Source organism: Musa acuminata, chromosome BXJ1-3 (assembly GCF_036884655.1).
Source record: "Musa acuminata AAA Group cultivar baxijiao chromosome BXJ1-3, Cavendish_Baxijiao_AAA, whole genome shotgun sequence".
Classification (NCBI taxonomy): Eukaryota; Viridiplantae; Streptophyta; class Magnoliopsida; order Zingiberales; family Musaceae; genus Musa; species Musa acuminata.
Window position 1 is genome coordinate 16,579,132 of NC_088329.1, and position 11,692 is coordinate 16,590,823.

General features: G+C 37.3%; 1 protein-coding gene across 2 annotated transcripts; it reads left to right on the forward strand.

Moving 5' to 3' along the window:
• The first annotated feature begins 2,107 nt into the window (after nucleotides 1–2,107).
• LOC135623646 (uncharacterized) lies at nucleotides 2,108–7,814 on the forward strand. Of its 2 annotated transcripts, XM_065126844.1 has the most exons (13): nucleotides 2,108–2,319; nucleotides 3,216–3,385; nucleotides 3,630–3,865; nucleotides 3,941–3,998; nucleotides 4,381–4,508; nucleotides 4,610–4,769; nucleotides 4,884–5,181; nucleotides 5,285–5,354; nucleotides 5,427–5,517; nucleotides 5,641–5,750; nucleotides 6,199–6,528; nucleotides 6,612–6,809; nucleotides 7,049–7,814. In XM_065126844.1, exons 2-13 carry the CDS (start codon nucleotides 3,271–3,273, stop codon nucleotides 7,412–7,414), a joined length of 2,160 nt encoding a protein of 719 aa, XP_064982916.1. In that variant the 5' UTR covers nucleotides 2,108–2,319; nucleotides 3,216–3,270; the 3' UTR covers nucleotides 7,415–7,814. The 2 variants fall into 2 exon arrangements, with proteins under 2 accessions (XP_064982916.1, XP_064982922.1); XM_065126850.1 differs by lacking the exon at nucleotides 2,108–2,319 and having other exon boundaries at nucleotides 3,246–3,385; nucleotides 3,630–3,776.
• The last annotated feature ends 3,878 nt before the right edge of the window (nucleotides 7,815–11,692 follow it).

Genomic DNA, 11,692 nt, shown 5'->3' on the forward strand with positions numbered 1-11,692 from the left:
CAATATAGTCTTTAATGGGCCCAACTAGCCCATAATTGGGTTGGCCCAATTCCAATCCCAATTACGTGCTAACTACAAAATCTAAGACATACTTAAGCTAAACAAGTCCGTAAGTCTAGTTTCTTCCGGCGAACTTCTGACGAACTTTTGACGATCTCTCGGCAATATTCCAACGGACTCCCAATAAGCTCTTGGACTTCACGACGATCTTCTTGGCGAGTTCCGACGAGCTTCTTTGGTAAGCTCTTGGACTTCTTGACTGGTTCCTACAGAACTTCCGACGAACACTCGAACTCCCAACAAAATCCTATTCTTGACTCCAAGACTTTATTTTGTTTTATGCCTTGCTATCGTAGTTAATTTTACACTTATAAAAACACACTTCGATCTAGACAATTATTACTAAGCTTGAATAATGTTTTTCGGCATGTCATTGGTCCATCGACGCTTCGTCTGATTCTTCAATGCATCGTCCTCTCTTACGGCCTATTGCCCAATCGGCCAGTTGACTCCGCAACTCCAATATCTTTGGCTCAATATCCGCTCTTCTTGGCCCGATGTCTGAATCCATGGCCCGAAGCTTTCTGTCAATATATCGACCGATCCTCTGGTCTGACGTTTAATCATCCGACATATTTTCCTCCGACCCAACATGATTCTTCCTAATTTAATTGTCTCTCCTTGATCGAAGCATCATACGTCACTCAAAACGTAGATTAAATCATAAAAAATTATCAATTGGTTTCATCATCAAAATATGAGATTCAATAAAACTAATATTTTTTAAATATTATCAAAACCATGATCTTATTAGTTGATCCATATTTCATCAATGACCTAAAATCTATGATATACTATTTTTAATTCGAAAAAACTTTCATCTCAGGATTGAAATCAAATAATATTAGTTCGAATTTACGATGTATATCTTCCGATGTTATCGAAAAAAGATCTTTGTGTGATTTGCAAAATCACAATCCTCGTATCCGAATATCAAAGTGACATCGATCTACAAGGAGAAACAGGCACTCTTCCTCCTCTCATTCTATTTTTTTTATAGGACCATACGAGGGCATGACATAGTATGCTCCGAATGAGGCATGACACAGGATGCTCCAAATGGATATTAACTTCTGAACTATTAGTAAAAAATACTTAAATCTAAATTAGCAATAATACATGCATCATATGTCGATTTATAATTTTACCCGCCCACTTGCAATGTCACGTTAAGTCGGAGATTTACCGAATAAATTAAAGAAGAAGGCTCTTATCGATATAAAATTTAATAAATATAAACATCAGTATAATATTTTATTCTATAAAAAAAAAGAAGAGTCTATTTTCATCACTAAATCCTGACAAAGAAGGCAGAACAAAGTTATAATATTTTATTCTATAAATAAAGAGACTTTTTTCCTTCGGGTTCAAATCCGATGGGTCGAGATATTATTTTTCTAAGGAAAAAGACAGTATAATAAGCAGTAGATTCAAGAAAGTTCTTTTGAGGTTTGATGGAATTTGCAGGTGACTGAGCCAAAGGAGTTCAAAAGTGTTGGAGGGATATATGCAATTTTAATGTGATTGCATATGCAATCTTTGTTGGGGATTATTCTTTGATAACAAAGATTAAGGTTCATTAGGATCCCCTCCACATATCATTACAGATATCGGGAGCGAATTAGAGAACGACTTTTGGGTTGCCATTAGGCACTTAATCCACAATTAATGACGCTGCAATGTCTCTTGCAGCGCTCACAGCCGTTTCACGAATCCCAAAGCGGCATAACCAAAACCTTGGCCAATCCCTTCCTTTCCTACTCGCCTGTCCTCCCCCAGACACGCGCGCCCGTTTCTGCCAACAGGGAGAACCGTGGGTCCCGTATGGAGGGAGAGTATGGACAAAATTCGTGTCCGCTGTATGGTGGAATCAGCGGATCTTGTCGGATCGCAGAGGGAAAGAGTCTGACGTGGAGGGACAGGTGGGATTTTGCTGTCGGCGGTCGGATGGGGATCCGATGGGCGGATGTCAGCCGTCGGATCGAGGAAGATGTCGTACGTGCTCGTATTAAAGCGCAGGTGAGGGGGGAAGAGACAGAACGGGGATAAAGTAGAGGGGTGCGACCGTGCGAGAGAGCAAGAGGGGCCGTTTCGAGAAGCATATGGCCGCTGTTTGGGGGAGGGAGAAGGTTTCGATCTTTCCGTCTATTTGGATCGCTCCGCACTCGCTGCTACCTTAGTGGGATCTGATTGAGCAGAGGAGATTCTAGAAATCGAATGGGAATCTTCGTTGCTTGAAGTCGGCCGCTGGATTCAAGGGTGGGTATTCCATCCTCCTGCCTTCTCTCTGTTTTCTCGCGTTTGTTATCCTCTATATGTTCGAGTAACTCTCTGTGGAAGATATAAAGGAGGAGTCTTGGCGCATTTGGAGTTTGGTATGGTTTCTGCAATCTGGAGGGTAGAGTGGATGGGTTTTGGGTTCGAGGTCTCCGATTTCCTTCCTTTTCCGACTTTGTTGTTGTACGGATGAGCGGACTTCGCTTCCTACAGGGGGTTTTGAGATGGCAGAAAAGGATAAAGATCGAAACTTGGGACGGAGTTCCGCGGATTAATTTTTTGGTTTTTTTTCCATTCAAATTCTTGTTTCTGGCCTCATCTTTTTTGAATGATCCCATGAATGTCCGAAGAAAAGAAAAATAAAAAAAATCCCTCCTTTCCCCTTTTATTCTATGCTTTTGTTTGGAACCCGATTCTTCTCGGCTCAGAGGACGAAACTTTCTTTTTTTGCTTTTTATTTCCTTCTCCCTTTGCTTTTCTCTTCATCTCCTTCGTCTTTGTTCTCTTCTTTTTCTTCTACAAATTTTTCGCTCGTACTACTATGTTACTCATTTCCGGTGTCAGTGTTCTCCTGCCATATTCGAACTCTGGTATCCATCTGCAGCTGAGGTGATAAAAAGAGAATTTTCGGCTTCTTCCGACTGAAGACTCCCAAACGAGAAAAAAAAAAAAAAAAACCCTCGCTTTTCGACTCAAAATAGGAAAAAAGATGCCTCATACGTCCTTTCACTCGATACTTTCCCTTATACGCCCACCGGGCATCTCTCCTTCTCTAAATCTAGAGTGGATATGACATAAAACCCACATAAGAATGTTAAAAATCATTTCTTTTCTGATCACCTCATCTAATCGAGGCGTTGGCTTTGTTTATCCCACAGCGGTGAGAGGAGAAGGTGCCTGCGGAGAAGATTTGGCCGTGTGATCGCTGAGTCCATGGTGGGATCAGATAGAGACAGGCAGCGATCGCGAGATTTGATGCGTGGAACAAGCAGGGCGAGTCGTCTCTCGCCCGCTAAGCGACAGCCAATCGGCTTCTCCTCGCCAACCGGTATTTGTGCTCTATTCTCCCTTCCTTATGTTCCCCTTATTGCCCCTTATTCCTATTCGAATTTACTTTCGTGGGTACCATACTGCTCTTTTTACTTGTTAACAACCTCCTCCTCTGTCGGATAATGTGTACCAACCTGTTTGCTGTTTTTCCTCTCGCAGGCTCTGCTCCCTTCTTTTCACGTTCTTGGGTGTTTTTTGTGGTCAATTCACTAAAACTCCTATTTCGTTTTGATCTTTTTCAGTTTCAAATGATAATGTCCACTTTAACAGTGGAGATGGAGTAGACACGAATGCGTCGATGGCTAGGTGGAAGGACAAGGTCAGGATTTCAAGGTGGAGATTGAACAACAATGATTCGTCTGGTGAAGTGGGCTGCAGCAGATCGGAAGGTGAGGAGGCTAATCCTATTCGTGCAATGCTTGGTAGTATCACCACCGCTAGTCTAACTAGTAGGAAGACAGTTGGGCTCCATGAAAAGGTTTGATCATTTTGCCCATAGTTTGTACACTGATTTTGATATGTGTTTATGTGGCTGATTCTTAATCTTTAAAAGGTAGCTGAGGATAGCGATATTGTCGATCCTGCATCTGTGCCAAGGAAATTGAGATCAGGTATGTGAAACTCACTGTGTATTGATTTTTTTACAAATATTTATTAAAGCTTAATTGAATTGTGCTTTTTTTTTTTTTTTTCCGTATGCACGTTAATTTCATGATACTGAACATGCATTACCCTAAATTTGTTAGGAAACTACATTTTCTTTGGAGTTTTGTGAATATAAAATATTTCAGAGGTTGACTTATATTTTTTATTCAGTTTCTAAGGATCATAAAGTATTTATACTGTTTCATGTAATTTCCACCTTTTTAATTGTGGCACTAAACAATATGAGGACAACAAGCTGCAAATCAAGTTTTTGGTTTTTCAATATGGTTAACTTATCAAAGTTATATGTAGTAGGGTTTGATGATTCTGTAATCTTTTCTGCTTCAGCTATCAACAAACGCGGCAGTCAGACATCACCTAATGAAGCAACAGTTACAAAGAAGAAACATCATTGTACTTCTAATGGTCTCCAGGTGCTGCATGGGGATGGCGGAAGGAGGTGCAAACAAAGCATGGTTAGATCCTTAGATAATTTGTTTATTTTTATTTGATTTATTTTAGTTTGTTTTATGCCTACAGGTCCAAGGTAAATATTATTGTTTTCTGTTTTATGTAGCTGTTTGACTCACTTACCAAGGATGAAGAGATAGCCGTTGATGCTTTATGTACATTATCTAGAATGCCACCTCTATGCAAGCAAATTCCACTACAGGAATGGAGTAGAGTGTCAGATGATTGTCAGGATATCGATGCAACCTCAGGCCAATGTTTAGAAGGTGAGCTTTCAGAACTTTTGTGGTCAGCTGAGTTATGAGTTGAGTGCTATGTATGTTTCCATTTTGGTTTGATTTTTGTTGTTTGGAACTTGAGCACATTATGTGATTTAACAGATATAAAAGAGGAGGATAAAAATGTTTTGCAACAAAGCACTGTCTGTGAAGTAAGGACTCTCTCTTTTATGGAAAAGCCATTTAAAGAGACAATAAAGGATGGACATGCTCCTTCCAGACAACCTATCACAGTTTGTGGAAAGCCAACTTATGATTCCAATTGTACTAGAACTCCTGAACCTGGTGGTCACATAGCTCCCTTGTCCGAGAATGAACACCCAGGGAATACTCCTTTCAGAAATCTTATGAATTCTTCAAGCCCTTCAGGAATCTTGCCTCACAGTTGTAATGGAATCAGGTAGGTTCTGTGTATTTCATTTTATGTGTTATTTCATAATATTTGATTGCTAACCAAATATGCTAAATATTAAGTTTGCCCCATTCTTTTCTTTCTGTGATAGGGCACTGCAACCGACTCAATATGATGATATAACAGCCCTTCCACCATGCAAATTAGATATGTCACTACAGGTAATACTTCTCCCTCAACTTTAGATGATTTTTCTTTTCCTGATATGAACTAATTATCTTTACTGATTTTAGAACGGAGATGCTGGATCGGCTTCGCTGGGACATGAAGTTCAACAAGCAGAGCATGGGAGTCAAAGTTGTGCAAAACTTGTCTATGTGGAAGGTAGCAATTATATGTCAAAAAAGAAACATTCTGCAAGCAAAAATAGTTTCTAATGCTTCATGTTGGATGCCAAGATTTATGATTAAATCGAATCATTGAGTAACTTCCTACTGTAACTGTCAGGGGCTATTCCACCACATGCCCAGGCCTCAAGCGATTGTGCAGAGTGTCCTGAACTTAGCACTATTACTGCTAGACTTGCTTCAAATGGAATTGACCATCCAACTAAGAAGGTGGTGTTTCAAGGCCTTAATTTTATATTTCCATAGTAATTTACAATTATTGACTTAAGTGTCAATATGCTATGTGTTTGGACTCCATGAATCGTGTAGGTTTATGTGACATTGTAGTTTTTCTTGTTGGCACCAAGTTCAGTTTGCTATTGTTTTATAGGTTTGTAGTCTTCAAGATTGTTTGGAAGTCTATTTGTTATTCTTACTAAAATGTTAAAGAGTAGTCATTTCCATGTATCATGATATATTTCCGAGTGCTCAAGTTCTAAAGCATTGTCATTTATGTTACAAACGTCAACACAACTTGTCTTTTATTTCATCTGTGCAGATATCATAAACTGAAATTGGTCTGCAGATTTTACTACTAGTATTTAGCTTCACTGCCATTTTATGGCCTATTCGTTAGTCCTGTGTTTTCATACATAATTGGTTGGTTTTATCTGTCCAGGTTCTGATCGATGTGAAGTCGGATACAAAAAACTGTGCTACTCATGTATTCATATGCAATCTTATCAAATGCTATCAAAATAAGGGGAATCAACGGACAGTGTCACTGTCGTCCGAGGAACCAAAGTCCAGGAATGAGTCAAATTTGCATGCAACATTAAACAATGATATATCTGGGTTACGAAGTGGATCCAACAGTGTGACATCTGCTGCTACCAATGGTTCTATAGTTGAGAGAAATACACATGGAGGAAGAAATGAAATTCGATGTAGCAAAACATTTATGCCAGCTCACCTGTCTTCAGTCTCATTAGAAGTCAAGCAAAAGCGGGTAATTTTTCGTAATTTCTCTCTCTCTCTCTCTCTCTCTCAACTTCCCTTGATGTTCCTAATGAATTGTTGCATTTTGTTCAGACCTGTGACTTCCTCTCCTTATCAGCTGGTGGTGTTGCTAGTACTTCTCCAAATGGAATGCAACATCCTGGGAAGCTTGTTTCTCCTTTTTTGCATGCTCAGGTTCCACACCATTCTCTCATGCCATATCCTTTCCCTCGTGTACCATATGGCCCACCTTACCCAGAGAAGGTAGCACCACCTGCAGCTACTCAACAGGTACTGACAAATACTTTGGCATAATTATTGTGATCACTTTGGCAGTATAACAATTGGTGAAAGACATCTTAGTCTCGTTCATCAGGCGTTTAGCTTAGTTCATTACCGTCATTTGTAATGTCATCTTATATTTTTGTTAGGAAACAAATCAGGACCCAACTTTTGCAATGATGACATAGAGCTTGTAGCATGTGCATCTCTCTCTTGATTCATGTTGAACTTTTGATGTTTGTTTACAGGCACAACTACAAGTAGCACATTACGGAGGCAACCCATTCTATGGACTTAATATGGACAACACTATAGGCAATATACAGCTGCAGCAACAGCGCCAGCAGCAACAGATATGGCAAGCCCATCTTGCAAACTACAGGGTTCCTGTAGGCGTTTCAGTGTTGCAGAACGAGCAACTCCGTGATTCATCTGGTCCCATGTCCCAAAGGGTTCAAGCTTCATCGACTTTGTCTCCTTCCTGTTTGCAAATACAAGGTGGATCCAGTCACCGACCTATCTTTCAGCAACAACACCATCTTCTTGCTAATGGTTCCCCATCATCTTCCAAAGTGAAGCCTCATCAACACCAACAATTCGGAGATATGCATTGAGTAGATCCAATCATGAAGCTTCTTTGCGATGATGGGAGTCGCTAGCTAGCGAAGACTAAAATGATCAAATAGGATGAGAAACCCATTTATGAAGACTGCTCATCATATGCTGGATCAAGCATGATGGTTTAAATGGGAAGACAACATGGTCATGTGTTACTATAGTAGCATTCTTTTTGTGCAAAAGCAATGTGTGTAGCACATCATAATTTAGTTTAGTCTAAAAGATGGGAGGAGAAAAAGGAGGCCTCTCATGGTAATATATGATTATTCTCTGTGTTGATTCAGTATGTTGCAACTAATTCTGATGTGAAAAGCCATCGCTAGCAGATGTAAAGATGGTTTTTGAGTTTCTTTTGTCAACGTTGCCAATTGAATATGATTTTGACTTACAGCTGCATGCCATCTCTAACTGACTAACTACGTGCTAAAGTGCCCAATCAGAATAATATTGATATTTTTGTTTTATGGCCTATCATACTTAATTCCTCACATTGAACATATTGTTGTATATAATATATAAAAAATGTATTGTTAAAATATATTTAAAAAATATATATAATATATAATATATAATATTATAAAAAAAATATTTTTGTTTGACATTTTACACTATATTATATAATATTATATATGGAGCACCCAACAAATCAAAGTGTTTATGTAAGGTTTGCTCGCTGCTTCTCCTCCTCTTAGCATTTCCGATCCCTCGAGGAGGTACACTCTTTACTGTCTTCGATCCCTCGAGGAAGTACACTCTTTACTGCTTTCGATCTATTCTTTCGTTTTCCTCTGATTGATCGATATGAGTTATCTTATATATATATATATATATATATGTAAACATCATCATTTTAGTTATCCTTGGCATAGCTGGTGATGGATCTGTGGATTACAGCTCCTGGATGGAGTAGAGATAACATAATTCCTAAGCAATCTTTTTACCCAGGCAATAGAAGGACTAGCAGGAGAAGAAGAGTCTGAGCGAGCTACTGGTAAAGAACAATCCTTTTTATTTTTTTATTATATATATATATATATATATTTCTACTTTTATCCTAAATGCATATATATGTATATATATCTTAGTAGTGTGTGGATCCCTCCTTAGCAGACTGGCTTCTAAAAACGTGGTTATTTTTAATGCATTGCAGACTCATCATGTTGATATCCAGCAGCTACAATAGGTTTTAGGACTATAATAAAATAGCAGCAAGCAGTTGCAGGTTTGATGGACAATTAAATGATCCCTGCAATAATATAATTTTTCTATTTTGACACAGTCGTTCCTTGTTACTCTAAAAGCTTCTCTTTAAATGATTCCCCACAATCCATACGTCAATACAAGTTATATCTGAATTTTCAAGCTACATTGCTTAACATGTTAAAATTGTTTCCTGAGAGCGAGTCCTTTTCTCTCTCTCTCTCTCTCTCTCTCTCTCTCTCTCTCTCTCTCTCTCTTTCTTGTTACTTGAGCATAAACTAACAATTGGTCAGTAGGATTGATACTGTTTTCAGATAATATATGCTTTACAACTGGAATTTTATGTGTAGATTAACACTCAATTTCTGTCGTTCTGCTCATCATGTATGTCCTTTTATACAAATGGAGTCATGCTTATCTTTTTATACAAATGATAAGCATACTCTACCTTTACCCATGAACCTTTTAATTTCCTGCTGTTGTGCATTTACTTACTGTCCACCAGCTTATTTTGATTGTATCTTTTATCCGGATGATATAGCTGTAAGCATAAAAACTATAATATGTTGAATTAAATATAAAAATAATCTTTTATGTTAAGATTGAAATCAAATATTTAGATATGATTTAACGATGCGTACCTTTTGATGTTATCCGAAAAGAGATATTTGTTTGATCTGTAAGACACCGTCTTTAATCCAAGATCACTATCAATCTGCAAGAAGAACTAGATCTTTCTCCTTTGATGATTTAGGGAGAAGAGTTGGGGAAAGACTATAATCCCTCAACTGAGATAACCTCTATTCTTTTTACTCCCTGTGTCAATCCCTAGAGGTCCTGTCTATTTATAGACGAGAGTAGAAGGTCTAGGATAAATCATTAGGAGAGTTTCTCTCTTATCTCCTAAAAAATTATATTTTAAGTAAACTTTTTTTTTATTGACCAATATATTTTTATCAAAATCTAATTAATTATATTATATATATCTTATCCAATTATAAAGTGTCACAGGATCTAACAAAGAAAGTTTGGCCTGTATGGTAGGAGCCTCTTTCAATTATAACGAGGCTCCTCAGACCTTGTATGAAAGGAGCCTCTTTCAATAGAGAACTAATAACTGTATATTGTGTTTATCTAACCGGATGCCATCTGGATAAATGCAGCTGAATCAACCGTAATAGTGAGTGGCGGCAGTACATGCACGCCTTCGTCTTCCATTTGATCATCATCACATGTTTGTGCAGAATCTTCTTACTTTGCAGGTTATGTTACTTAGAGAGAGGCCTATCACCCATTTACTACTTATGATTGTTATATACTGTGTCAACATGTTGTGTACTTGGGTGTGCTGACTGACTGACTGACTGACTGTAAGGGGACAAACATTTACATCAGACTGGAAGTTGAAAAAATAAATAATAATAAAAAAAAACATTTGAATTTAGTACAACGAATTATATAGTTGTGGTCTTTGGTGATTGTGATAAATAATTTTAAATACGAAAAGTGATTGTGATGCTGATAGATATGCAGAAAGTTTTCGAAAACCTCAAATTTAAATTATGATATTTTTTTCCTGGCCAAATATATTTTTAGCTTTTTTGCATGTGACGATAGGCTCTAGCTGTGTGAATCATCTTACTATATGATTAGATTAATCTGTGCTCGGGGCTGATGAAGTGGTGGTACACATGATTAATCTGCAAAACAAAAAAAAAAGACTTGTGCCTCTCTAATTCCTTTCTCCATTGAGGTGTCGGAAGAAGCTTTTAACAACAACAACAACAACAACAACAACAACAACAACAACAGAAATAATATAGTCTCCATTGAGGTGTCGGAAGAAGCTTTTAACAGCAAGGAAAATATAGGATCACTCTTACCATCAAGCACTTAAAAGATGGAACGAGTAGAAGAATATCACGTTCATCGAATAGAATAGACGTAACATCTATCTGTGCTCCATTCCTGTTTGTCTCTACAAGCATTTCTGACATATGGGTAGGTGCCTATTAATTTGTTTTTTTGTTTAATTGGTGAGACTTTTGTATGGTCGAAGAAGATTCAGAGAGTTTGTTTTCAGCTATTAATTATATTGTTTTGCAAAACAACACAACACAACAATTTCTGATAAGAGGAGGTGAGGTGTGCCCTCATCATATTAACACAATAATTTTTTTAATGTTTAATTCGATTTTGCTGCATTAAAACTGTTGGTGGAGGTCTTATAATTGTCGTAAGAAAAATCTTTACAACGCTATGGATTTCAACATCATCAACTTACGACACTCCCTGCTACTACTCCAATGGCTGGTGGAATGGGAGGACCGTATGATTTAGGTTACCTAAAGCAACCTAAATCTGTGTCTAATGTCATCAAACAAATCTAAAATTTGCTAGAATAACCAGCAGCTTGAAGATTGACGTTTACTTTGGAGTTAGTCAATATCGAATTTTCTGGCTAGAAATATTGCTTTGGGGTTATTTTTTTACTTGCAAGAAGAGGTTTTGGCCACTCGAGTAATTTTTATTTTACCTAGCAAAATCAGTGAATCGGTACACATTATTAGTTTCCTTCAACACCTATTTTGAATCTTCAAAGGACCTTAATAAAAATTTAAAATATTTATTTAGTATATTTCTTAAAAGGTACCCTTATTTATTTATTTTTTTAAATAATATTTTTAATTTAAAAATACCTCTCGATATTTTTTTTGTCAAATTTTTTATTTATTTTTAATCAATTTTTACTGTTACATCGCTTTCCTTTGGTTCGTTTACAATGTTTTTATTTATGCATTGACAACACACTATAGGTGGTATTGACAACACTATAGGTATTATATATCATTACAATATCAAATTTTTAGATTTGTAATTAGTTTGATTGAGATTAAAAGTCGTGTTGTTTCTCATATTGTAGAGTTTTCTTTTCAATTTATGCCGAACTCTTTCATGCGATGCTTTCACAAAATTAACTTTTTGCTTATCATCCAAATGAACCTTTTCCATAGGTAAATGCAGCAAATCCATAGGAGTTAATGGATTGAACTCGTACATAACTTCTGTTGAAT